The 27,525-nt window shown below is 46.3% G+C and overlaps 2 protein-coding genes across 7 annotated transcripts in view; both read left to right on the top strand.

Moving 5' to 3' along the window:
• The window catches only part of RPL22 (ribosomal protein L22), a 66,376-nt gene extending 52,257 nt beyond the window's left edge, over positions 1-14,119 (top strand). Inside the window, exons 1-4 of one of the 2 annotated variants that reach the window (XM_038376960.2) lie at positions 2,507-2,642; positions 3,303-3,407; positions 7,787-7,911; positions 13,906-14,119. In XM_038376960.2, coding sequence (XP_038232888.1) covers positions 2,631-2,642; positions 3,303-3,407; positions 7,787-7,911; positions 13,906-14,050 — 387 coding nt within the window. In that variant the 5' untranslated portion in view covers positions 2,507-2,630 and the 3' untranslated portion in view covers positions 14,051-14,119. Of the gene's footprint in view, positions 1-2,506; positions 2,643-3,302; positions 3,408-7,786; positions 7,912-13,905 lie in introns of those variants that run through there. The other variant, XR_006276290.1, reaches the window with a different exon arrangement.
• A 7,163-nt stretch (positions 14,120-21,282) lies between these two features.
• The window catches only part of CHD5 (chromodomain helicase DNA binding protein 5), an 86,835-nt gene continuing 80,592 nt past the window's right edge, over positions 21,283-27,525 (top strand). For 4 of the 5 annotated variants that reach the window (XM_043500045.1, XM_038377055.2, XM_043500043.1 and 1 more), the window contains exon 1: positions 21,283-21,429. In XM_043500045.1, the coding sequence (XP_043355980.1) occupies positions 21,363-21,429 (67 nt within the window). In that variant the 5' untranslated portion in view covers positions 21,283-21,362. The remainder of the gene's footprint in view (positions 21,430-27,525) is intronic. The other variant, XM_043500044.1, reaches the window with a different exon arrangement.

The raw sequence follows: 27,525 nt of genomic DNA, 5'->3' as shown, positions 1-27,525 counted from the left end.
CCCAGCCAGGCCCCAGCTCCCTCCCCAGATCCCCCCCAGCCAGGCCCTGCTCCCTCCCCAGATCCCCCCCAGCCAGGCCCCTGCTCCCTCCCCAGATCCCCCCCCAGCCAGGCCCCTGCTCCCTCCCCAGATCCCCCCCCAGCCAGGCCCCTGCTCCCTCCCCAGATCCCCCCCAGCCAGGCCCCAGCTCCCTCCCAGCTCCCTCCCCAGCCAGGCCCCTGCTCCCTCCCCAGACCCCCCCCTAGCCAGGCCCCTGCTCCCTCCCCAGATCCCCCCCCAGCCAGGCCCCAGCTCCCTCCCCAGCCAGGCCCCTGCTCCCTCCCCATATCCCCCCCCCAGCCAGGCCCCAGCTCCCTCCCCAGATCCCCCCCCAGCCAGGCCCCTGCTCCCTCCCCAGATCCCCCCCCTCAGCCAGGCCCCTGCTCCCTCCCCAGATCCCCCCCCTCAGCCAGGCCCCTGCTCCCTCCCCAGATCCCCCCCAGCCAGGCCCCTGCTCCCTCCCCAGATCCCCCCCCAGCCAGGCCCCAGCTCCCTCCCCAGCTCCCTCCCCAGCCAGGCCCCTGCTCCCTCCCCAGACCCCCCCCCTAGCCAGGCCCCTGCTCCCTCCCCAGATCCCCCCCCAGCCAGGCCCCAGCTCCCTCCCCAGCCAGGCCCCTGCTCCCTCCCCATATCCCCCCCCCAGCCAGGCCCCAGCTCCCTCCCCAGATCCCCCCCCAGCCAGGCCCCTGCTCCCTCCCGATATCCCCCCCCCAGCCAGGCCCCTGCTCCCTCCCCAGATCCCTCCCCAGCCAGGCCCCTGCTCCCTCCCCAGATCCCCCCCAGCCAGGCCCCTGCTCCCTCCCCAGATCCCCCCCCAGCCAGGCCCCTGCTCCCTCCCGATATCCCCCCCCCAGCCAGGCCCCTGCTCCCTCCCCAGACCCCCCCCTAGCCAGGCCCCTGCTCCCTCCCCAGACCCCCCCCTAGCCAGGCCCCTGCTCCCTCCCCAGATCCCCCCCAGCCAGGCCCCTGCTCCCTCCCCAGATCCCCCCCCAGCCAGGCCCCTGCTCCCTCCCCAGATCCCCCCCAGCCAGGCCCCAGCTCCCTCCCCAGCTCCCTCCCCAGCCAGGCCCCTGCTCCCTCCCCAGACCCCCCCCCTAGCCAGGCCCCTGCTCCCTCCCCAGATCCCCCCCCAGCCAGGCCCCAGCTCCCTCCCAGCCAGGCCCCCTGCTCCCTCCCCATATCCCCCCCCAGCCAGGCCCCAGCTCCCTCCCCAGATCCCCCCCCAGCCAGCCCCTGCTCCCTCCCCAGATCCCCCCCCTCAGCCAGGCCCCTGCTCCCTCCCAGATCCCCCCCAGCCAGGCCCCTGCTCCCTCCCCAGATCCCCCCCAGCCAGGCCCCTGCTCCCTCCCCAGATCCCCCCCCAGCCAGGCCCCTGCTCCCTCCCCAGATCCCCCCCCAGCCAGGCCCCTGCTCCCTCCCCAGATCCCCCCCAGCCAGGCCCCAGCTCCCTCCCCAGATCCCTCCCCAGCCAGGCCCCTGCTCCCTCCCCAGATCCCCCCCAGCCAGGCCCCAGCTCCCTCCCCAGATCCCCCCCCTGCCAGGCCCCTGCTCCCTCCCCAGATCCCCCCCCAGCCAGGCCCCTGCTCCCTCCCCAGATCCCCCCCAGCCAGGCCCCTGCTCCCTCCCCAGATCCCCCCCAGCCAGGCCCCTGCTCCCTCCCCAGATCCCCCCCCAGCCAGGCCCCTGCTCCCTCCCCAGATCCCCCCCCAGCCAGGCCCCTGCTCCCTCCCCAGCTCCCCCCCCAGCCAGGCCCCTGCTCCCTCCCCAGATCCCCCCCCAGCCAGGCCCCTGCTCCCTCCCCAGATCCCCCCCCAGCCAGGCCCCTGCTCCCTCCCCAGATCCCCCCCCAGCCAGGCCCCTGCTCCCTCCCCAGATCCCCCCCCAGCCAGGCCCCTGCTCCCTCCCCAGATCCCCCCCCAGCCAGGCCCCTGCTCCCCCCCCAGATCCCCCCCCAGCCAGGCCCCTGCTCCCTCCCCAGATCCCCCCCCAGCCAGGCCCCTGCTCCCTCCCCAGATCCCCCCCCAGCCAGGCCCCTGCTCCCTCCCCAGATCCCCCCCCAGCCAGGCCCCAGCTCCCTCCCCAGATCCCTCCCCAGCCAGGCCCCTGCTCCCTCCCCAGATCCCCCCCAGCCAGGCCCCTGCTCCCTCCCCAGATCCCCCCCAGCCAGGCCCCTGCTCCCTCCCCAGATCCCCCCCCAGCCAGGCCCCTGCTCCCTCCCCAGATCCCCCCCAGCCAGGCCCCTGCTCCCTCCCCAGATCCCCCCCAGCCAGGCCCCTGCTCCCTCCCCAGATCCCCCCCCGCCGCCTGAGAAGCCGGGGACGGGTCTGGATCCCAGTCAGTAACAGGCAGCGCTAATCGATCCCAGAGAGGCAGATGCAGGGGTGGCGGCCTGGGGGAATCTATTCGCTCCGGGCTTGGCTGGCGCAACCTGCGCTCTGCGTGCTTCGGGGCTGGTGTGGGCGGCTGGCACATGCGCCTTTGCTCGAGATGCACGCGGGGGTGCAGTCTGCGCATGCGCGAGCCGCGGACGGGCGATTTGGCGCACGCGCGGCGCGTCGCCCTCCCTTTCTGCTTCTCTCGTTGCGGCCGCCATGGCGCCTGTGGTGAGTGTCTAGCCACGCCGGGCCCGGGCCGGCCTCCCCGCGGGCTCCAAGCCGCGGCCCGGCACCCTCGGGCTCCGGCCCCTGCTCGCTCGGCTGCCCTGGCGCGGGCGTGGCCGGGGAGCCGGCCGGGCGCGCGCTGCGGGGGGGGGGCGCGGACCCTGCTCCCCCCGTCGCTTCCTGCGGGCCCGGGCGCCCCCGCCGGGGGCCTCGCCCGCCCTGCCGGGGGCCTCGTTCCCGCGGCGGCCCGGCCGGCCTTGGAGCCCCCCCGCTTCCCGGGGCCGCCTGTGGCGCCGCCCCCCCCCCCCCCGGGGCCTGGGCGCTGCCGGCCGGAGCTCCCCGGCGGCCCCCGCCTCCTCCCCCGAGTCGCGGCCGCGTGGAGGCCCCGGCCTGGCTCCCGGGGCTGGGGGTTGGGGGACCCGTAGGAGCCGGGCGCGGGCCTGTCATCATCGCCTGGCTCAGTGGCCCTGGGCGATGTGATCGGGGACGCGGTGCGCCCTGTGCGGGGGCCATCGTCTCTGGGGCCTGGCACGGGGGTGAGCGAGCCCTGCCCTTCTGTCGCACTCCCCGCTGTGAAACACGCACTTGCACCTCGTGCCCAAGCCTGCGGATGATCTTGGGGTGCGTAACCAGCGCAGCTCTCTTGTCTTTTCGACTCCGCAGAAGAAGCCTGCGACGAAAGGTGGCAAAAAAAAGAAGCAGGTCCTAAAATTTACTCTGGACTGCACCCATCCCGTTGAAGATGGAATCATGGACGCAGCCAACTTCGTAAGTTTTAAATGCTCTACCGTCAGTGTATCTTTAACTGTAATGGAGTTTGCCACTAGGAGGTCCAGCAAAGGAATCATTTGGTAGCTAAATGAAACGATTATGAAAATATATTTACTATAGCAAAAATCCACTGACTTGTTCTTCCCTTCCATGCATCACTCTCTAGGATTCTCTCATATCCCCAAAGGTTTACGTTAGTGTTGTTGGCCTCTTTGGTCTTAGCCACTGCTGACTATGAACGTCTATTTCCCAAGCCTGTTTCCCATTCTGTTGGGAACTTTCCTTCTCTCTTTCCAGTTGTCTCCTCCCCATTAAGCTGCAATCAGTGGCAACAGTATCACCACTTTTAAAGCCTTACCTATGCTAGGTTTGGCAAAAAGTTTCTTGCAATGCAATGCTGTGGTGGGAAACCTTGTGTAGCAAAGGCTCCTGTACAGATCTGCTTTGAGCATGGTTTCATTGTATGGCGTTCAAAGGCAGGTAGCTATAGAAGCTTATCTACAGCAAGGTTCCTACTGTGACTCTTACCAGTAGAGAAGTAATGTTGGGATTTATCTAAAAATCTTACTGTAGATGAGATGTTGTTAAAAGGGTGGGCACTTGGTAGTGCTTGGCATTGAGAATTGGTAAATTTTGAATTCACTCACCTTGGGCTGGCAGCTAAGTGGAACTTTGCAAAGTTAATGCATGATTCTTATGAAAGGAACCATATTTGCTTCTAGCACCTTTCAGATCCTGGCTGCTCTTCTGGAATAGTAAGGCAAACCCTTTCCATGCTGGCTTTAAATCACACTAATTGCATGTTCCTTGGTAGCATAGTTCAAGCCTGAGTGTATGACAATACCTTTTGTTAGACTAGTGTTTTATGGCAAGACTTTCAGAAGTTCCGTAGGCATTTAGATAGTCTCTTAGGCTTTGTTTTGACTGAAAAATTGTCACGTTTAGCCTAGGGTAGAACAGGGCCAGCTAAATCAAGCTACAAGGTGTTGCTCTACATATACACTAGGGTGAAAAGGTTGAGCTTCATTTATGCTTCGCTAATACATGCTGTCTTAGATTGACCTACATTTGACCATTTTATCTAGTCAAGATGAAGTCTAATACTGTGTCTATATTAGCAGTCCTGTCACATTTGACATTGGAAGCCGTATACACACATTTTGTTCAGCCTTGACTGAAGGGAAACTATTAGTATTTTGCTGGTATGGTCATGGCTGAACAATAACTGATGCACAAAGTGTGAGACTCCAATTAAATATGGCAGGATTTCTTGTGATTCTACATGCAGGGTCCATATTTGTTCCAGTTTGCACCCGCAGTAATAATTTAAGTCAGTGATGTGAAGTCAGTGCAGAATTTGACATTAAGTGAGAGGACCGTTGTGGTAACATTAATTGCATAAATTGTCTGGTTCTCTTGAAGTGGTTTACTGTGTCCACACAACAGGCAAGTCCATGCATAGCACAATGTACATCTTTGGTTGTACCATGTTTTCTGGGGCATGTGACTTACTTATCCCATAATGCTGGGAAAAAGGGCTTTAGGCTGACTTCCAGATGTGAAGCAAACATTGTGTAATGAAATTAGGACAACTGAACCTTGGTGCAGCTGGGAGAACAGTGCTTTGTAGGCTTCACCTGGTCAGGACTAAAGACTCTCTCCCAGGTATTACAACCAACCATTGCAACCTTCTGTAAAAAAACAGATTCTATGCAGAAGTTGCAAGTTTGGGCTGTTCGTTGCAATGGTTTTGCCTAATGTAAGTTTGTAGAATAGTTTCAACACTGTTGGGTTGCTATACGTAGCTAGGGAAAGCATATTCAAACAGTGTTAGCATTCTTCTGGGATAAAAAAAAACAAACAAGTTTTAAAGTGGATTTATTTAACATAAATTCTCTGTAATGTTGATCGGGGTCTCTCTTGGATAGCTGTTCTGCACTTTAAATCAACCTAAGACTGTGTCTACACTAAAGCTTATGTTGGCAGAACTTGTATTGCTCAAACAAACCTCCCCCCAAGCGACATAAATTACACCGATATAGCGCTTTCCACACTGGCGCTTACGTCATTGGGAGCACTTCTCCCATTGACATAGCTTCTGCCACACGTTGAGGTGGTTTTATTATGCTGACAAGAGAGCTCTTTCCCGTTGGCATAATGTCTTCACCAGAGGTGCTGCATTGGTGGTACTGCAGACCTCTATGTGTAGGTATGCCCTATGTTATGTTGATGTACAGCCACTTAATCATAGAATATCAGGGTTGGAAGGGACCTCAGGAGATCATCTAGTCCAACCCCCTGCTCAAAGCAGGCACAATCCCCAATTTTTGCCCCAGATCCCTAAATGGCCCCCTCAAGGATTGAACTCACAACCCTAGGTTTTGCAGGCCAATGCTCAAACCACTGAGCTATCCCTCCTGCAGTAATTGAATTGGTTTTACATGTTTATGCTATGCTCCTTGCGTTGGCGGTGCACATCCTCACCAGGAGCACTTGCACCAGTTTAACTGCCAGCCTGGGGCATTGTGGGACAATTTCTGAAAGGCAGCAGCAGTTGATGTAAGCAACGCAGTGTCTACACCAGTGGTTCTCAACCTGTGGCCCAGTCAGCACGCAGTTGCGGCCCATGTGATATCCTCAGGGCCATACAGGTAGTATTGGATGCGGCCCACAATGGTAAATAGATTGAGAACCACTGGTCTACACCGACACTGTGTTGACCGAACTACATCAACTTAAGCGCTATACCTCTTGCGGAGATGGAGTTATTAAGTTGGTGTTGTGGCAAGTTACATTGCTGGGAGCTACATTTTAGTGTATATGCTTATAGAGTTAGGGTTGATGTAAACTGCCTTACGTCGACTTAACTCTGTAGTGTAGACAAGCCCTAACTCTTTACAGCCAGAAGTTTCTGGCTACTGAATTATGTTGTGGCTTTTCAGCTGTGTGGAGGACAGTTTCTAGTGTTGTGTTGGAATACTCTTGAACTGAATTGTCTACTTTCTTTGAAGTACGTTCATATAAATAACTGAAATGTCCTGTATTCTGTGGGCTCGCTACAAATGCAGTCATTAATCCTAAACCAACAAGTGGCTGTAGAAACTAGGTCATATAGTTCTGACTTTGATCAACTATATTTTCTATTGGTTTGCTAATTTAATGCCTGTTGATCAGGACCATTGTGGGAAATACTAGAATTGTTTGTAACCCTGACATTTCTTGGAAGTACTGAGGACTTTTTCAACAACCCTGCATTTTTTTTTTTTTAAACGTAGTCCTGAATGTGTAAATACTTCTTATTCATGGCATATTTTCCAATGATTTCTATGTAACTTTATTTAAGACTTGGAGTTTAAACACTTTTTTATACTATACCCATTTCATAGATCAAAAATAAAATGATACGAGGTGATGGAGGTGATTGGGTGGAACAGTGCCGTTTGATTGCAGCGCAGTGCCTTTTTAATTTATTGAAGTCCTCAGAAATGTAGGTGACTGTTGTTGATTCAGCGAGCTAAGCTGATCATCACATTAGGATTATAATAGAATACTGAAGGTCATCAGGCTTCAGATTTTTTATAACTTTGACATCATGGTAAAATACTAGAATTTCAAATTTATAACTTAGACACCTTCTAGTTTCTTCGTGATCACTATTTTGTTATTGGTTGTGGAGCCTCCAACTGGATATACTTTGAAGAGAAGATGGCCACTGCTATATTTTCTTTGATGCCTGCATAGTGGCTTATGGGATTTCAAAGGGAAATGGGCTAGTTGAAATGTGTATGAGACACTTCAGTAGGATTCTTATACAACTACAATCTCTTAGAAGCCTTTTTGTATGCTCTTTATCACTAAATTTGAGATGTGAAATTAGGAAAGCAAGTTTTATAAAGGTGGCCATTAAGTTTCCTCTTTATTGTGGTTTAAACCTTTGTAGGAACTTGAATCCTTATGACCTTATTTTTGTCAGATATCCAGAAAGATGAATACCTAAGACTGGTGAATACGTCCAGGCATCAAAGGCCTAATGGGTGTTGCTCACTATAACAGTGATTCTGCAATGATTTGTGCATGTGCTTAATTTTAGGTACCTGTGTAGTCCCATTTAGGCAGTAGGACTAATCGTATTAATCTTTGTAGGATCAGGGCCTAAGTCTTTGGGAGGAATATAGTAATAATTTGCTTTCAATGTTTGATGTGTGAGGAAGTCACTTTAAAACTTGTCTGGCTTTTGGTTAAAGTAAATTGGGGGAAAATGCTCTTCAATCTCACGATTTGGATGCTAGGAAGTTAGTGGAGACATTTTGCCCCTCAAGGCAGAGAGACTTTATGGCTATAACTCTTGACTAACAAATCTCACCTTTATTTTGCAGGAGCAGTTCTTGCAGGAACGAATCAAAGTGAATGGAAAAGCTGGTAATCTGGGTGGAGGTGTGGTGACCATTGAGAGAAGCAAGAGCAAAATTACTGTAACTTCAGAGGTGCCATTTTCCAAGAGGTAAGGGAGAGGAGGCATTGTACATTTATTGGAATTATGTAAAGGGAAAGCCTAGCTAAAGGGGTTAAGGAGTGGGATACAAAGGCTTTTCTTTCTGGAAGGCTAGTTCCAATCAATCTCAGGTTGGTAATGGCAACAGCCATCAGATGGTAAATTTCAGTGGTGTAATTGATGTCACAGTCCAGATTCTAATGTACTGATGTTGGTACAACAAATATCAGTCACCACTGATGCTGTTTGGCCCCCTTTTGGCAGTTTCAGCTAAGGGTCTATGGAGTTTGAACTTCCTACCCTCTAGGTCAGCCTTGACTTGTATTAGCGAAGAGGATAGTGAGAAGGTATTTGTGGCTACTGTCTTTGCTATACCTATTCTGTGGATAAATGAATAGGCTTCAGTAGATTAGAGGATCTACTACTAGCAGCAAATATTTCCAATGGATACTAGATGGAAAAGGCTCTGAGTTACTACAGAGAATTCTTTCCCAGGTGTCTGGCTGCTGGGTCTTGCCCATACACTCAGAGTCTAACTGATAGCCATATTTGGGGTCGGGAAGGAATTTTCCCTCGGGTCACATTGGCAGAGACCCTGGTGTGTGTTTGCCTTTCTCTGCAGCATCGGGAACAGGTCACTTGCAGGTTTTAACTAGTATAATTGGTGGATTCTCTGTAACTTTAAATCTTTAAATTATGATGTGAGGACTTCAGTAACTCAGCCAGAGGTTAGGGGTCTATTACAGGAGTGGGTGGGTGATGTTCTGTGGCCTGCAATGTGGAGGAGGTCAGATGAGATGATCATGATGGTCCCTTCTGACCCCCTCTGAGGACTTCACAGTTCACGATTGTTGTTCTGTACCTTTTGCTAAATTTACTGTAGGAAGACCATGGTTTGGGCTTTTAGAGTGACAATTTGAACAGTTATACCACTAGGAAAGTTCTCTCTCACTTTGTTTAGAACTTGAGTGTGTCACCAAGAGGCAGGTCACCTTCCTAATTGACAAGCATCACATTCATAACAGTTTTATTCTCTACTAATGCTTTCTTTTTTATGCCTAACTCCGACCCTCTGGGTCCTCAGAATCTCTGCCATTAAATATTAATGCATTAGATGATCTTACGTCTCATTACTACAAGATGAAAACAAGTCAAGACAGGTTTGTCTTGGAGAGGATTTGGGAAATGGCTTTCAGCTCCACTGGTGAACTGCACATGTGGTTATGCATAGCGACTGTATTTGTGTTCCTAAACAAAAACTTTCATTAGAGTTTTATGGTGGAAGAGGTTTCAGTGGAGTCCAGCTGATGTCTAACAAAAAAACTTTTTTCTTTTATACAACAGTTCTACAACTTCCTAAAATATCTCAAAATAAGGCTAGAAATGAAAAACAATCCAGACGATTCCCACTACTATATAATCTTCCATTTCCTGGTCATCCTACTGGACTTCAGCATCCCAACCCACCTTTATGCTGTCTCCTAAAATTTAAAAAAAAAAAAAAAAGGCAGGTAAAGGTCAAAAATTACTGGGAGACGTACATTTTAATTATTCAGTGGAACCATTCCTTTATTTAGGAAGTTAACAGGTTTACAAATCTTTGCCATGTAATATCAGAGACAAAACAATAATTACATTATGCAGCAATGCAATCAGCAGTTCTCTCTATTTAACATGGTGATATCATTTTACAAAGTGAGCATTGTTACGCTTCCCACAACATGTTTTTGATAATTTTATTAAATTGATTGAAATCTCTGATTGCATATATAACAAAGCAGGCATGTCTAAAAATACGCTGACTGGAACCATTCTAATATGCTCCTCTTCGGTCTCCTCAAATCCTGCATCAGTTACCATCCTTCTAGAAAAAAGAAAAGGAGTACTTGTGGCACCTTAGAGACTAACAAATTTATTAGAGCATAAGCTTTCGTGAGCTACAGCTCACTTCATCCGATGAAGTGAGCTGTAGCTCACGAAAGCTTATGCTCAAATAAATTTGTTAGTCTCTAAGGTGCCACAAGTACTCCTTTTCTTTTTGCGAATACAGACTAACACGGCTGCTACTCTGAAACCATCCTTCTAGAATGTAACAGCAGCATTCCTGGAAGCAAGGAACTAACGGCAGGACCCAGCTCAACTTGGTTCCATTTAGTTGCTTGGATGTACAATCTTGTTTTGACTTGTAAATTGTATAAAATAAGTGAGATTAAAAGTAAGACATACCTTTCAAATAATTTGTTTGGCCATAACCACGTTTGAAAAGGGTACAGTAGAAATTCACAAACAACCTGAATCACGAAACAGCTTTAATAGTCAGATCTAGATTAAGCATGTGAATGTTTTGATAGTGTTAAATTTCTGCTGGATTATGCAGAAACAGACATGGTAGTTTTCAAAAATGCTAGTAACCAAAATATCGGAGCAGTAGTATTTACATTGCTACAGGGCCTTTCAACCCAATGGAGCAGAAAGCGCTTAATTGTCCATACAGACCAACTGAAATACAGCCACATTTGGAGTGGGGTGTGGTAACTAGGTGGAGCACAGCACACTGCATGCCAGAGCAGCAAGCACTTAAATACAATGAGTAACATCTTTGTTCTATTAAAGTCAATAGGAGTTTTACCATTATCAGCGGAGCTAAGATTTCACTTAATATAAACTTAAATGCCAGTAGGTAGAAATATGTATGACAAGTTACGACTTTCCTGTTTAGAGTATTTAGTTCAGTCTGTACCTATGAATTCTCTTGATTAGGTGGCCCATTGCCATGTCAAGGCTAGTCGGCTACCTCTTCATTTTGATAAGTTAACTATTTTTAAAAGAGGTTGTTTATGACCAATTTAAGTTCTTGACACCTAAAACAATTTGCAAATGTTTGAAGTAAAATCCTTTGGTACATGGTAATTGCCAGGACATAAGAGTTGCAAGAAATATTTGGTGGATACATTTCTTTTGGTAACATGCTATAATTTAATTGCTGGGTCATGCCTTTTACTGGCATAATAGGGTAGCTTTGGAAATTTCAGCAATCCTCCATTTAACATAAAATGCAAATACTTTGTTCAGTTGACAGCTATTTCACACCTTAAGAGTGACCTGTAAAAAGAAGGGGAAAGGAGTTTGTGTCCTTTCGGCTTCTCAGTGATGCCTTGAGAGGGTCTGAAAGATGTCCTAAAGGTGGTTTTTTGTTTTTTTTTTTTTTTTCCCCTGCTTTCTTTTTACATTAGAAGTTCAAGTCTTGTCTGCCTTGGAAGCCTTTCTGAAACCTGGAGAACTAATGAAGTGTTGATATCACCTAAGTCCAGACAGTCAAAGTTGACCAATTGAAGGGAACTGATTTTTAGTTATTATTTTAAGTTTCTTTTAATGCCTGGTTAACATGAGTGAATAACATTTTGGTGAAAGGAAGCATTTGTTCCAGGTTCACCTTGCTCACCCTTTCAGTTAGTTGAGTAGGTGTGCATTATATACAAATTGAGTTATCTGATAGATCCTCCAGAATGAACTGGGAAGGCCAGAATTCAGATAATTGATATTTCTATGGCTAAAATAAAAGCAGAAGAAAAAACAAGCAAAAAGGGTGCATAGGTCCAGTTTTTAATAAAATTCCATGCAAAAGTGACCTTTAAATGCACTTTGATCACTTCCTGTGTATCAACAGTACCCTTCGTTCTGTTACCAGTTGTTGAAAATTTTGATTTAGTAGATTTTATGTTGCATTTATTTAAGTTATTATATACCCTCTGTAGTAGATGGTTTGTGTAGTAACCTTTTTTAATCCTACTGATGCTTTGGTCCTTGATTTTCTCTGGTTGACACTAGTCAGTTCATATCAGGGTACAGTAGGTACTTGTGAATTTTTAAATGACCTATTATTTTGAAAAGATAGGTTTTTTTAAAAGCCTGAAGTTGAATTTATGTAGTAACATCTATGTGCAAATTTTAATTCCCTCCTAATCTTGGTTTTCTTAGTATTCTCATTACTTGTGTAGGTGCTAATATTTTAAACTTCATATGCAGTCTTCAGAAATTAGTGATTAACAGATGACCAATTTACATTTATCATGATTACATTTAGTATTTGGTACTAATATTTAAATGAAGACATATGCACACTCTGAAATAGAAACTGACACCTGATTTGTTTGGGGCTAATTTTCTAAATAGCTGATTAGGCTGCTGAGAGAATTTTTTTGAATATTGAAGTGGAAAATAAATTAAATGGATTCCTTCCTTTTAAAGGATAGTCTAGTAATGACACAATATTAATCATTCAAAGAAGTCTAAATTTTGAAAAAACATCTTTGGGGAAAAATGTATAAACTACCAATAAATTAGAAATACATTTAAATGTCTTATCTGTTGGCCAGCAAAGTACTTAAAATCATTGACTTTTAGCAGTTAAACATCTTCCAGTGTATTTTTCATACAATAGTTGTCTCTTCGAGGCCTTACACTGAGCAGTCCCTGCCTATACCATTGACCTCCTCTACTTTCTTGTTCCTTTTATCCCCATCTGCCAACAATGCTAGCCTTGATACCCTCCTGTTGTGTCTTTTATCATCTTTATGCCTTCTTCCATGCTGTCCCCTTATGCCTGGAACCCCTTTCATCCTATTTGCCCAACCTCCACCCTTTTCTCAATTAGATCCTAAAGACTCATTTTTCTAGACCCACTTACAAGCTATAAATGTTTTTACTCTTCCAAAATTAGCAAGGACTAGGCTGAGGGGAAGCTTGAGACTTAATTCCATGTTTTTATATATAAAATGTATGCGTACACATGCCCTGATTATTTTGCATATATGTTGCCTACCTTTCGCCTATCCTTTTGTGTTGTCCTTTTAAGAGTGTACGGTCTTCAAGGCAGGGAGAGTCTCCTGCATGTCAGCACAGAACCTAGCACGTTCTGAGCACAACTGCAATAATGACTTAGTAAAGAATTGAAAAATGTAAGTTGGTCCATTTCTCTCTGAGCGGTTTTACACCTTCTCTGGTTAAACTTTATTTGATACCACAGAAATTTAACTTAGTCCTTTTTTCTCTTGTCGTTTCTTGTCAGTGTGAACCACTTTGATTTTGAGAGAGGAGTAGAACGGCTAGCCTTTCTGCATTGTGTGGCATACCTCTGTTACACAAGATTGATTCTGTGATTCATAGTGTCTCATTCTCAGAATCCTCTGGTTTTAATGCATGTCATTCTGCTGTTTTTACTTCAGTGATTCCAATGGGAGTTTTGCTCAAGTAAGGCCTATAGAAGTTGGCTCATGGTATCTAAGCTTGGATGGAATGGATGGTTAAATGTGCTTTCCTTTTGTATTGAGAGAGCATTCTTTGTCTTGTAGGTGTCCTCTTCTAAAACGTGTTTTGTGTTTACTGGTTTGGGGCTGTGACATGGCGTAACTTGGCCATCCTCTCATAGTGAATTGCTTTACTTTCTCAGTCACTGTTGTGAGTAATACAAGTAATACAATACTTCTGCAGTAATATCATGCTTTTGGCTTGCCTTGCAGGAATGTAATTTCTCACAAAGGTGACAGTTTTTCTTTTAAGAAAAATTGTTTTTAAAACGGCTTGTCAAAACATTAATGGAAGAGACAATTTGTCCTTTTAAGGTGAATTAGTGGTAGGGTCCCACAGGGGAGTATCTTCAGAGAAGACAATATTAAATGCTGCTATTAGGCAAATGTTGCAGACATGAAAATGCAAAAACACTTTCAACCTACACATTTTCTTTATTTCTGAAAAAGTAAAATGGCATGTTACAGTCTACATCATTACAGCCAATCTTATCATAATTTTCTTATAAAGCGCGAGAGGAAAATGTTAAGACAAACTCCTGTTTTTTGTTATCAGAGGTGAAAATGAAAGGCACTCTTAAATAATGCAAGGTAGGGAAATTCAATTAAATAGCACACAAGATTTCAAGAGCATGTAATGTAGAATGAGTAATTTTTATAGTTTTCAGTTCAATTATTGGCTGCCTTCTTTCCACAGATATCTGAAGTACCTTACTAAGAAATATCTGAAGAAAAACAACTTGCGTGACTGGCTGCGTGTAGTTGCCAATAGCAAGGAAAGCTATGAATTGCGATACTTCCAGATTAACCAGGATGAAGAAGAGGAGGAAGAGGAGGATTAAATGCATGTGGATCTGGAAATATTTTGTACATTAAATTTCCTTCAATAAAATGTGGGGAAAAAATGTTAACATTTTCTGTGTTTTCCAAACTTTAGATATCGGCAGCTCTTCCAGTTGTTCAGATTACATAGTGATCACTCTAAAGTCTACTTTTTCATAACTATCTACTTCATAGATAAGGTTTACAGTTTACATTATAAGGCTAATGTTCAACTCCCACTATCAGAAATTTTCTCTCATTACTCTTAATTCAGAGAATTTGTTCAGAAAATCTGTGGTTCCTCATAAAGGGGATATTAAGTTTTCTCCTTTTATTGGAGAATTGAGATTTCCTCTTCATTATAGTGATGCTCCAAGAATAGCAATTCTTAATGGTCTCTTTTCAGAGGCTTTATAGCTTGATTAAAATATTCTACACTGAAGTTTGGTAAGCGATCTGGAAAAGATCATCACTGGGATCAGGATTTATCCCATGATACGACACTTTTAAGGTAAGTAGAACCTACGCCTAATATTCTCTGGTGTTCATGTAACTCACTGGCCTTGCTTTGTTTTGATAAAGTCCTTAGCTATGGCATAATTTTTTTAGTTATAGGGGGTTGATATTTTCAAAGCTGACAAAGATTATGCCACAACTCCTCTTAATCTGAGTGGAGTTCTGTGGCTAAATACCCTATTTGGCTTTGAAAATTTTACCCAGTAACTGTCCTTTTATGCTGTCAGACTTTAAAAAAAAAAAAAATCGAGATACATGACTTTAAAATTCATTAAATATCTATTGACAAAGGAACTATAAAGTTCTTTTCCCCTTCCTGGGCTGTAGTAGTAAAAGAGAGGTGGTGGAATCATTGTGGATGATAGAGAAGATAAATCTCACCCTACTTTATTTGGGTAGTGTCCTTAATACAGCCTCCAGAGAACATTTTACAACAATACATTAAATACCTACTGCAATCTAAGTCTTAACTGTCCAAAGTATTCTTCCCTCAGCTGGAGTAGGGAGTTTCTCAGGCTGAGAGCAGAGAGGGTGAAGGACTGACGTATGAATGCATGGGGGATCTTAAACATCTGTAGGAAGTGAGTTTTCCAGCCATTTTTGACTCTGCTAGAATATTTCAGAGAATCTCTGTTGCCTGTACAGTTCCCTCACTTCAAATGGAGACTTGACTCTTGTGGTGTGGCATGGCTCATCTTCCTTTTTTTCTCCTCCCCCCACCCCCCATTGCTGTAATTTAAATTAAAACTGTTACCTTGGAGTGATGTTGAGAGTTAGTCTCTAAAGCTTTGTGAAGCTGAAGCATTAAACCATACAAAATGTTTTTTCTTGTTTTTTCTTTTCCCTGCCCTTCCTTCTGTCTGAGTTGCCATTCTTATGGTGGTACTGGGCTGGCCATGTGTCCCTTTGGAGATGGACAGTGTTGCTGCTGAATCGGTGGAAGTGCTGATGAGCAACATGAGCTCTGCTGGCCTAGGCCTGGAACCTGACTACTGCATAGCAGCATGCATTCTAGAAGTAGGCCAGCCTCTACAAAATTCTTCAAGCAGCTGTGACTTAACAAATGCTTAGGGTCAAAGCCTAGGGGAGTCTTGTATAAGGTTTTTTGGTGCTTTATTTCTAGTGCAATGACTTCAAGTCTGGGCTCTGTCCATATGACAACTTTGAAAAATTAAATAGAGTTATGGCAGGACTGGTTAAGCTTTTCAGCATGGTTCCTGCAGGTGTGGGTTCCCAATCCATTGTAGAAAATTTTGTAACCTGGAAACTTCACACGCTCCTTGACAGGTAATGGACCTAAACATAGAACCATTATAGTCTGTAGAATATTGGCATGGTACAATATAGATATTGCTGCACTCAGTGAGACAAGACTAGTTAGTGAGTCGCAGCTAGAAGAAGTGGGTATAGTTTATACTTTTATTGAATTGTCAAGTCTGAGGATGAACGCTGTGGAGTTTGCCATCTGCTTTATGACTGCCCACAAATTTGAGTCATTGCTGAAGGGTGTTAATAACAATCTTATGCTCCTCTGTGTCAGCTTGGCTAAAGGTCGTTATGCTTCTGTCATTAGCGCATATGCACTGAGAATTATCTATGCAGATGAAGATATGGACAACTATCAAACCCTTGATAATATCATCAGGTCAGTTCCATGTAATGATAGATTGATCATCCTGGGTGATTACGATACTAGGGTTGGTCAGAACTATACATTATGGGGCAATGTGATAGCTCATCACAGAGTTGCTAATGCGAGCTGCAACAGCTTGCTGCTACTTTCCAAATGTACCGAGCACAACCTAGTCATCACCAGTAAGTGTTTCAGCAGGCCAATAAATAAAAGACTACCAGGATGCACCCCTGTTCAGAACACAAAGACATGATTACATTATTGTATGGTGAAGAGCTCTCCATGATGTTAAGCTCATTTGCCTCATGATAGGTGCCAACTGTTGGTCAGATCATAGGCTCGTGAGAAGTCAAATATCTCTTCATATTGCTTTCAAGCAACATAAACAGTGACTCAAGCTAGTGAAGAAAATAAATATTTCAAGCTTGGAAAACTGACTGAATTCCAGCAGAAGCACTTCCCTTAGCTACAGAAGACTCAGTGGATGTTGAGACATTTTTGGGGTAGAACACATAGCTGCTGAAGTTTTCACCTTCGTGAAAGAGGAACCATCAGAATTGGTTTGATGAGAATGACCCTGAATGTGTCAGCTCTTGAACTCATGCCATGTTATCCATTGAGGCTACATAGCAGATAAGGATTTGTCAGTTGAAGGCTGCGTAACATTGAGCAAAACAGATCAAACTTTGGCAAATGAAAAATCAATGATGGGAAAAGAAGGTAGCTGAGTTACAACTGTCAGCAGACCAAAAAGATCCCCATCACTCTTTGCTGGTCTCTGTACTACGTGTGGCCCTTCTATGCACACTGAATGGCAATTGAGTCTTAACCGGCAAAAAAGAAATATTTGCTCAATGGACAGAATGTTTGTTTGCTTCTTAACTGCCCTTCCAACATCTCTAAGGAAGCAATTAGTGCTCTTCGACAATACCTGTTAGAAGAGCTTGCACTAGCTCCTACCTTATATGAGACCATAACAGCAGTCAAGTAGATGTCACAAGGGAAAGCACCCGGATCAGATGCCATTCCAAGCAGAGATCTTGTAAGCAGGATGGCTACCATATTGCAAGGCATTTTTCAGGGCTCTTCTGTATTATCTGGGAACAATAGTCCGTGTCACAGGATTACAAGAATGCCAATATGTTAGTCATCTTTATCAGTTTTTCCTATCCATCCATCTTATGTTTATAATCATTGTGCATTTCCCTACTTTCTGTTGCTGGAAAAATCTTTGCATGGATCATATTGAAAAGAATTAACACTTGTTTTGTGGAAACGATCTTTCCTGGCTTTCATTTTGGATAGGGGCACTGTTGAGATGATCTTCGCAGCTCATCAGCTCCAGGAAAAATGCCTGGAGCAAAACTGCTGCAGCCCTTTATATGGTGGTTGGTGGCTTACCCAAGGCTTCTGATCATGTAAATTGCAAGGGACTGAGGGGAAACTTTGTGGTTTTTTTTCATCTTTGGATGCCCTGCATAGTTTGTGGTGTCATATGATCCTTCTTCCAGGATGGGATGATGACGAGTGGTGGAAAATGGCGAGATATCAAACCATTTTCTGGTCACTAATGGCAGCAAACAGGGCTTCGATGCTCTTTTCCATCCATTTTTCAATTATGTTCATGTTCATAACACTGACAGAGTATTTATTTAGTTCCCTACCTGTGGGAAGTTGCAGATTAAACAATGTTTCTGTGCTTGCACAAAAGTGGCAGATTTACTTATTTAAGGGGCTTTTATTTGCTGATGACTATGCACTGGTTGCTCACTCTTTGAGGACATTCAGTTTGTAACTGATCAGTTTGGTTGTGCAGTTAATTGCTTTGGTTTTACAACTTGTCTAAAGAAAATAAGTACCAACCTGCACCAGGGGATGAGCACACCCAGCCAGTTATTAAAGTCAGCAATGCTCCCCTCAAGTCCATAGAGAAGTTGTTACCTAGAGTGCTGTCTCAGAAGATGAGATTAGCCATTGCATAGCCAAGATTAGCTCTGCATTTGGAATGTTGTCACAGTGCCAGTGGAATGACAGGGAGAGGTATCAAAACAAGCACTAAGCTAAATGTCTGTTGGTCAATTTTGCTAACAATGCTTCTATATTGTTGTGAGATGTGGACAACATATTGCCACCATATCAGAAAACTTGTCAGTTCCATATGTGTTGTTTTCAATCTGTTTGCAAGGGCAAATGGCAGGACAAAATGCCTAATACTGAAATCCTTTATCATTACCAGCATTCAAAGCATGCTCATAATAGCTCAGCTGTATTGGTCTGGCCACCACCTTATGGTAGACTTAATACCCACAGCTGTTTTATTGTCAGTTAAAAGAAGGCACCTGCTCTCATGGTGGTCAGTACAAATGGTATGAAGATACGCTGACATCAAACTTGAAAGACTGTCAGCTCAATTTCAGTAATTAGGAAGCAACAGCCCACAACAGGGTGGCAGCAGATTTGTCATGTTGCCATTAACTACTTTGAAGCAAGATACATCAACACCTGATGTGAAAAACATGCACAGTGCAAAGCAAGGATCAACAACTTGCAGTGGTCATGGACAATTTTGTCTGTCCCACATGCAATCATGTTTGCGGTTCTTGCATCAGTGGGAATTTCCTCCCACATCCATGTTCATTTACAGTGTTCGCTGAATCCTCAAACATTGACGCTAGACTCCATCCATCCAATAACTTAGTCTATAGCGTGAGTACAAACCAGTTTGTAACAGTGGTGAGGGTGCAAACAGTGTTAAAATGGAGGCTGTAACCAGACTAGCACTTGATCATGGCATACCATCTGTCCTGGCTTACTGAAGGCCTGACTGCTACACTTACAGTCAAATCAAGGGACTTGGTAACATTTTGTTAAGGTAACCATCTATGCTATAGTCTAGGACCATGTTATAGCAAGGTCTGGATTGTAATAGCAATATAAATCTAGTAGCAAAATGATTGTGATAACTAGTGTTTTCATGTTTACTGGTCTTGAAGCATAGAAAATAGGTAGAACTTGAGTTTCATTCCCAGCAAGTATGACAGCAGAACAGTTACGTTTTTGCCAGCAAGCAGTGGCAAGCACCTTCCTGAATAAGGCAGCTTGATGTGATCTTGTACTTGGAGTCTCAGAATGTTTAACTGCTGAGCTCATATGTATTCTTCCAGGTTTTAGTTCTTTAAATATTTGTTACAAATGACAAACAATGCTAATGCATTGAGAGAACCTTACCCCGTATTTAATCTTTCTCTTTTTATTATTAACCAACAAAAAAACATACCTATAGAAACAGAGTTTTTAGTAAGGCTATTCAGTTGAAACCCAGTTACTTGACGGGAGAGTTTTATAAAATGTTGATCCTATTTCTTTTCTGTCTACTTGCAAATTAAAGAAGAATCATGCTAAACTTATGTAGTAACACCTTTGGTCTAAAAAGGTATCACTACAGTGCTAATTAACATAAACACTGTTTGCATAAGAGTGGGTTTTAGTCAAGATGATGTGCGATCAATGGATAGCCCTTTCCGCTCCCAGTTTCCCTGGCACACCTAGATAAAGAAATTTGCGGGTATTTATGGGGAAATGTATCAACTTCTAACCTGTAAAAATCTGGTATTTTTGGCATGTATATAAATCTCCCCACTGTATTTTCCACCAAATGCATCCGATGAAGTGAGCTGTAGCTCACGAAAGCTTATGCTCAAATAAATTTGTTAGTCTCTAAGGAGCCACAAGTCCTCCTTTTCTTTTTGCGAATACAGACTAACACGGCTGCTACTCTGAAATGTGTCCTCTCAATGTATAAAAACAGGAACAAAAGATTAGTGCAATTCTGCATGTGCTGTCTTACAGCCCTATTAAATAATGCTTTTGTCATTTGGCTGGTGGGATAAGGGAGATGTAATGCACTAAGGGCACCATTGCTTTTTCAAGGCACTTTTCAAAAATTGTAGGCAGTAGCACAAGTGCTTGTGAGTTTGGCTGTGGCTAGCTCTTCAGTGAAGTCATTACTAGTTCCACTGTGACAGTCCATGTAAAGTAAGAGCTTTGGGCAAATTATTCAGAAATGCAGATGCTGTTTATAAAGCTCATAAGAAATGAGTGCATGTGCCAATGTTAGAGGCTGGGCTCTCCTGCTAGGACTTTCCTGGCTATCACCTTTTGTTTTCAACGGGGACTAATGGGTTAAACACCCCCCCCCCCCCCACAGCTCTCCAGGATAATGTCTTGAGAGCACTGAGGGGTGGTATTTAAGGTCAGTAGCCTCTTTTTCTCCTTTCCTTTGGGACAGGTTGGCACTAATGGGCTCCACCAGGCAGGGTCTCTGGCCAGGAGGAATCCAGCAGTGGGCACTTTGCTTCCAGGCTGCCTTGCCTGTCAACTTGCTAATTAAAGGAAACTGAGCACCTGGCTGCATGGGCAATATGCTGCCCCAGGGGCTTGGGAGGGAGGCAAGAAGAGCTCAAGGGCTGGTGCTGTCCCTCAGACTCCTGGGCAGCAGGTAACCTGTGGGCCATGTCCCTGACCTTTCTCTGCATCCTCCCAGGGCTGCTCCCAAAGTGCTTGGGGAGGCTGAGGCATAAGCGCCTGGAGAGATTGTTCTGCGGGTGGGGAGAAGGTGCAGGAGTGTGGCTTGCCCCCTTCCCTGCCAGCCTTGTCCCTAGCCAAAGGAAACCTACCGGCCCTGCAGTGCCCATGTTGGGCAAGGTGGAGAAGCAGCTTAGGGTGACCAGAGAGCAAGTGTGGAAAAATGGGGACAGGTGTGTGTGTGTTGGGGGGGGGGGGGGGGAAGAGCTGCCTATGGAAGACAAAGCCCTGAATAGCAGGACTGTCCCTACAAAAGTGGGGCAGCGGCTCCCCTGAAAGCCGCCCTTGCAAAGCCTGCTCTTTCTGCGGCCTTTCCTCTCTCCAGCCCCTTCGCAGCAGGGAGCGCCCCGCCTGGCCACCCCCAGCCACCCCTGCTACGGACGGGGGCCAAAAACCGATGGGATGCGGTTGCCGGGGTAACCAGACTGGACGTCACAATCCGGGCATGTGTAATTCCGGGGGGGGCTGGGGCGGGGGAGGGAGGAGAGAGAGGCCGGGGGAGGGGGATGGAAATTGCTTCTTAAAAAAAAAACCCACCCAGGGCCGCCGCAGCCATCTTCGCGCGGAGCAGCCTCTCCCTGCGCCCGGCAGGTGGGAGCATGCGGGGGCCGGCGGGGGCCGAGGGCGAGCCGCGGGGCGCGATGGAGAAGGAGGAGGAGCTGTCAGGTAGGGGGGCGCGGGGGGCTCCTCGGGGCGGGCTGGCGAGCGAGATGCGGCGGGGATGGGCGGCGGGGCTGCCCGTCCCGCTTGTGCCGGGAGCGACGGGGGCTGGTTCCCGGGGGAGCCCCAGGCTGGGCCGGGGGGAGGCTGCCGGCACCTCGGGGCAGCGGGGATCCTTAGCCCGTGGTTCTGCCAGGCCGGCTCCTGCGTGGCCCCCGCCTTCCCCCCCGGCCCGGAATAGGGAGCCGTGCGGGAGACCGGGCTCCATGGGCAGGTGCTTTCGGAGCCTCCCCTGCAGCCCGGGCGCTGGGCAGGTGCCCTAGTAATGGGACTAACCCCCCTTCCGAGTGTGCAGTGGTGTGGGGATCCACCCCTCTGCGCCCCACAGTCCTGCCAGCCCCGTGGGCTCCCCCTTTTTGCGTGCGGGGGGCAAACTAACGCCAGTGATGGAATAAGGGCGAAAAGCTCCAGAGGTGGATTTTCAGAGGGGTGCTAAGCCACAGCTCCATTCACAATCAACAGCACCTTTGAAGATCTGGCCCTTAGTTCCCTTCTGTGACTTCTTCTCTTCCCTCAGTGCCTAACATCCCTGCCTGGTGTGAGTAGCTGGAGGCCTAAATAACTAGCTGAAACCTCAGGCAAAGAGAAAATTGGAGTGGTTTTTAATTTTTCCCTACTTACTGTACTGGTTCTTTTTGTGTTGGAGACGAACTGAGGCCACTTGTTGGAGCTAAGCGGAGTGATGGCTGGAGCAACGTATGCTTTTCCAGAGTGTATGTGGCTTTGTACCCGGGGCAAATAGCCATTTGCAGAATTGTGGTGGGGTGTGACAAGGGCCTGTCTGGCCTGATTCGTGTTTTATGCAGGATCCCATCTCTACATCTTCCCCACTAAAGACTTTTTGGACCCATTCTTTGATATCTATGGTGATTGTGCCTAGAGACCGTTTTCCTTGGAAGTTTCCCTCTTAAGTGTCAGGTACTGCTCCTTGACCTACCACCTTCTGAGGATGTGAAAAATCTTTTCCTTACATTTGCCATGTTACCTGGAAGGGATTTACAGATAGGTCATGTGCCTCCCTTGGTCTTCTCTTTCCCAGCCTTTGTATGTTTACTTCCCTCATTCTCTCCACTGATGTTTTACCTATGATTCTTGTATCACTTTTACTTCCCTTTGCTTTTCTTGAGGTTTGTCTATATCCTGGGGACTATCCAGAGGGATTATTAAGGCCAACAGACTCGTTTCAATGAAGCCTAAACCAGATTTAGTAGTTGAAACAGTAGTTGAAAGACTTTTATTTTCCTGTTTTGTTTTTCTTAATTGACCCATTGATTGCTTTACCTGGCTGTACCCAGCACATTTGAAACCTACCTGCTGAGCTGACAGAAGTGCTGAGTACGTTTCAGGTAGAAAGCAGCTAGCAGACATATCAGGTGCATCTTGGTAGAGGAAAAGAGGACAGGGAAATAATGAAATAAAGGCTTAACTTATTCAGGAAGGCTTATTAATTGCAAGACTCATAGCTGAGCACTGAGAGATGGATTTCCTTAATTGTGACATAAATAAATATAGTAATAATCTGTCCTGCTATTTGGCTAGAGACCTTACTTGGCATCAGGGGCATGCTCAAGGGGGTGGGGGCAAGCAGAGGCCCAAGCCCCCCATGTCAGGGGCACAGAACTCCTCTGGGCCTGGGAGAGCGAGCTCCTGTGGCCCCGGACTGGGGCAGGAGATGAAAGGTCCTCTGGAACTGTGAAGGGAAAACCAGTTCGATCGGCCCCGTTGTTGCGGGAGGAGGGAGGGAGAGCAAGCCAGCTCCACCGTTGGGGCTGCGGTGGGCAGAGGTAGCTCCTCTGGCCTTGGGGTGTGGGGGCGAGGCAGCTCCACTGGCCGTGGAGGAGGGAGGGGGGAAAACAGCTCCTCCGGCCACGGGGGGCACAGAAAGTGCCCCCCCCCCACCAAAGTAGCCAAATAATTATTTCTGGGAATTCCTAATATGTGACATCCTCCTGCAGAACTGCACGTAATTACCTTGCTAAGTCTGTGTGAGGGCCTCCAGTAGCAACTCCTGTTTGTGTAGGTCTTTGTTTTCAGTTTTTCGGGTTTTTTTTAAGGAAATAGTTTCTGCTTGTACATAGAGGCTGATATTTTACAAACCAAAACTACATCCACAAATTTAAAAACTCCTATAGCATCTGTTAAAGGAGCCACTTTGGCCAAATTCGTGCTAGCGCAAATGGCTAAAAATCCATACGAGCCAATGGAGTTGTACTTGCCTATGCCAACAGGGCCAAATGTACCATTCTGCAGGGAATCTGCGCCAGGGCTATGTGGCACTTAAATCTCACTGTGCTGGCTGCTGCACAAGGGTGAATTCTACTCATAGTGAATTTGGTCCAAACAGCGCCTCTCGTTTTCTTACATTGCTAAAATAAATGTTCTCCTGAGCAGAAAGCCTGAATGCAGCCCATTTAGTGGAGAGCAATGGTATAGGAGTGAGTCAGAATTCCTGAAAAGTAGGGACTGATGATGCTACTTCTGACAAACCCGAAAATCCAGCAACCCCCGTGGTGAGGCAGTAATAAGGGTAACTGGTGCCAATATCTTGTGGACTGTCATCCATAAGGGATTGAGATTCCAAAAGCCCATCAAACATATTTCATTTAAAACATGAGGGCAGGAGTGAAACACCCATCTTTACAAGCTGCACAGCTATTCATCTCCATCCTGTCCTTAATTTTCCAAAGCATGAAGAGTTCTTAATGTCTGGCAGATGGATGCCTCCCCATCAGTGTCAAGAATGGTTCTATTCTTCTTCCTTCCCAGAAATGACTCTGGAGGAGATTATTAAGATCTCTCTGGTTTTTACTCTTAATGCACCTGACTGAAGTGCAATCAGAGAGATACTCGGGGCCCACAATAGAGCCATGCAAATGAGTGAGTGTGAGTTTGCATGTGCTGGAGAGAGATGGGAGTGTGGTAGATTAACGTGAACTCAATAAAATAACTTGTGTCCAGCTGTTTCCTGTTAAAGATATTAGTGCATCTCAAATTCACCTGCCAAATATATCACCATTGCATCCTCTCTCTTCCTGATTTTTCACTTCAGTTACCAATAATCTCCATAAGCAGAATTACATTTACTGATTATTCTTTGTATGGAAGTGTTTAAAATTTGCAAATTTGCATGTTTTCCATACACTGATTAGAAAACACGTGCTTTTGGTGAAAATAACTCTGCTTTGAAGTTATGGAAAACATGAAGAAAGAACGAACATGAAGTTTCCAGCAGAGAGAATGCCAAGTTGTTTCTCACTCTGTAAGATTCTCCATCTTGAAAAGCAGTAGGTATCACATCTGAGTTAAAAAGAAAAGGAGTACTTGCGGCACCTTAGAGACTAACAAATTTATTAGAGCATAAGCTTTCGTGAGCTACAGCTCACTTCATCGGATGCATTTGGTGGAAAAAAAAAAAAAAAAACAAAAACCTGAGTTAGTGCTGCTTGAATTAGTGTTGACTTGGCCTCAGCGCTTGCATCTCCCTCAGACCAGGGTGTTTTGTGCAGGTCGCGGGTACCTGGGCTATAACAGCCTGTTTCCTGCAAGGGGGTTTTGGTGAGGAGAGCAGGAAGAGGAGTGCCAGGTCCTGAAGTTTCTGTTCACTTTGAGAAGTGGAGTCAGGGACAGGTCAGGGGCGATGGATAGGCTGGCTTAGAGGTCAGTGACAAATATTCTCCATTCCCATCATCTTTTCTCCATTCAGTTTGTTCAGTTTAATCACAATGCTCAGGATGTTGTTCAGGTCTCAATGAAATGTATACCCAAGAATTAGAAAGCATGAGGATATTTTTTTATTCGGGTCGCCAAGGGGATCCAAATGAGCTTTATTATAGGATGCAGCTATCACCTCTCTCTAACACATCACACATCTGCAGAGCTGGGACTGACACCTTGGTCCATTCAGTTAACACAGGTCTTCACAAGGATTGCCCTTGTGTTCTTTCTAAGTGACAGCTGGTTGATAGAGTTCAGCAGTCTCTCTCTGGCCTGTTTCTCAGCCATGCTGAATTGCTCACTTGGACATGTGGGCTCTTGTCCCTTCTGCACAGGAGTTGGTGAGTCTCTGTCCAGTTCCTAGTAGATGGCATGCTGACCAGGTTGTAGCTGTCAAAAGATAAGCAAAGAACTTCAGTGTCCAGGGCTGCTAATGCAGCAACTTTCATGAGCATGAATTTCACTGAAAACCATTGTTAAACTTTGAAGAGTTTTATTTCCCCTGCCAAGAAAGTTTAATTTTCTCATCAGTCGCTGGCTAGATCATTGTTCCCCTTCTCTAATAAAAATGGAACACATTAATGTAGATGCTGTAGGGTTGTTGGATTTAAAATCCAACTCTGAGGGGCTGGCTTTCAGCTCCTCAGTGTGTGTGGGAGCTGGGGAAGGAATGAAGGTGGTCACTTTTTATGAAAGCCTTGAAAGGGAGAATAGCTCGAAACGCATGTATGGACCTGGTGTCACCCTGCACCCCTGGCCTCCTTGAAACATCTGAGCAGTTTAGCATCTCTATCCGTTCAGTTAAAACAGCAGCATTTCTAACTTGTGGGAATTCCTGGCTTCCCTTTCATAGATTTCATAGACCCATAGATTCCAAGGCCAGAAAGTATCGTTGTGATCATCTAGTCTGATCTCCTGGATAGCACTGGCCAGAGAACTTGTCCACAATAATCCCTAGAGCAGAGCTTTCAGAAAAACATCCCATCTTGATTTAAAAATTGTCAGTGATGGAGAATCCACCATGACCCTTGGTCAACTGTTCCAATGGTTAATTGCCCTCACTGTTAAAAATGCATGGCTTATTTCCAGTCTGAATTTGTCTCCCTTCAACTTCCAGCCATTGGATCGTGTTATAATTTCCCTGGCTTGTCTGAAGAGCCCATTATCAAAGATTTGTTCCCTATGCAGGCTCCTTCCCTTGCCTTCATCTGCAGCTTCTTGGCTTATGCTCTTCCCAGACCTTTGGCTGGAGCTGTCATTTTCTGAGAGAGGCTGAGCTGGGCCGTTCGGCCTCCAATGCTGCAGCTTCCAGCAAGTGACTGTGATTGTAGCAGATGCCTTTGCTTCTTTTGGACTAATGAGAGTGACCTGGTCAGTATTTTATCTTTCCATTTCGTTCAATTAAAAATATCCCAGCAAAATCAGGGCCAAGCATTCTCGCACAAGCCGTGCAGGAGGGAGAGCTCATAGGAACAAGGAGGCTTCTTCTCTATTATGGAGATGGTTTGTCAGCAAGGGAGGGGTTGGTCCTTTCGCTAGAAACAAAACAAACGCATGTAAACCGGAGGGATGGTCGGGGTGAAGTCTCTGCAGGGCACTTGTATTGCAGCACCAGATGTTCGCTTAGCTTGAACATGTTGTTTTTTTTGGAGGGGGGGTAGATTGTGTGTGAGAGAGAAACTTGAATGCTGCAATGCATGAATTCTGGATTTGTTAATGCTGGAGAGAGTTTAAATCCACTGAAAAGCAGGTAGGCAGGGCGTGCAAGGTGTTTTTCCTCTGAACTGCCACAGCTGCTCTTAGCTTCTTTACTCTGGTTCAAGGTTGACAGGCCATTGTTCACAATCTTGCGGGAAAGTTTAAGAATCAAACTCTCTCCATCACATGCGGTGGAATCTGCCTTGCGATTTCTCCGTGCACTCAGCAAAGTCACTGGCTGTCCCTGGGGATTTTTTTTTACTGAGCGGTACCTTTGGGTTGGAGCTTTCATATCTATGAGAGTCATGTGAGTGAGCTGCTGTGCTTGTGAACAGGAGTGTGGAGTGAAAGGGTTGACTTTAAACATAAATTTGGTGCACATTGGTCTCCGTTACTGAGCAAAACAAGATTCTGCCCAAATGCCTCAGTCTCCTGGTTGGATTTAAATTAAAGTGACATACTTAGTTACGGTGCTTCCAGCGGTAGCTCTAACATCTCTCCAAAGCATTGTTATCCTCATTTTGTAGACGGGAACGCCAGTGGCTCCAGTTTCCGTTTGCCTGGAGTGGAATGGGCAGCCCACAGAAGATCTAGGTAAAGGTTCAATTAACACAGGTCTTGCAGATCAGG

Source organism: Dermochelys coriacea, chromosome 18 (assembly GCF_009764565.3).
Source record: "Dermochelys coriacea isolate rDerCor1 chromosome 18, rDerCor1.pri.v4, whole genome shotgun sequence".
In the NCBI taxonomy this organism is placed as follows: domain Eukaryota; kingdom Metazoa; phylum Chordata; order Testudines; family Dermochelyidae; genus Dermochelys; species Dermochelys coriacea.
The sequence above is the reverse complement of the archived record's forward strand: the minus strand, read 5'-3'. Positions and strand labels throughout refer to the sequence as shown.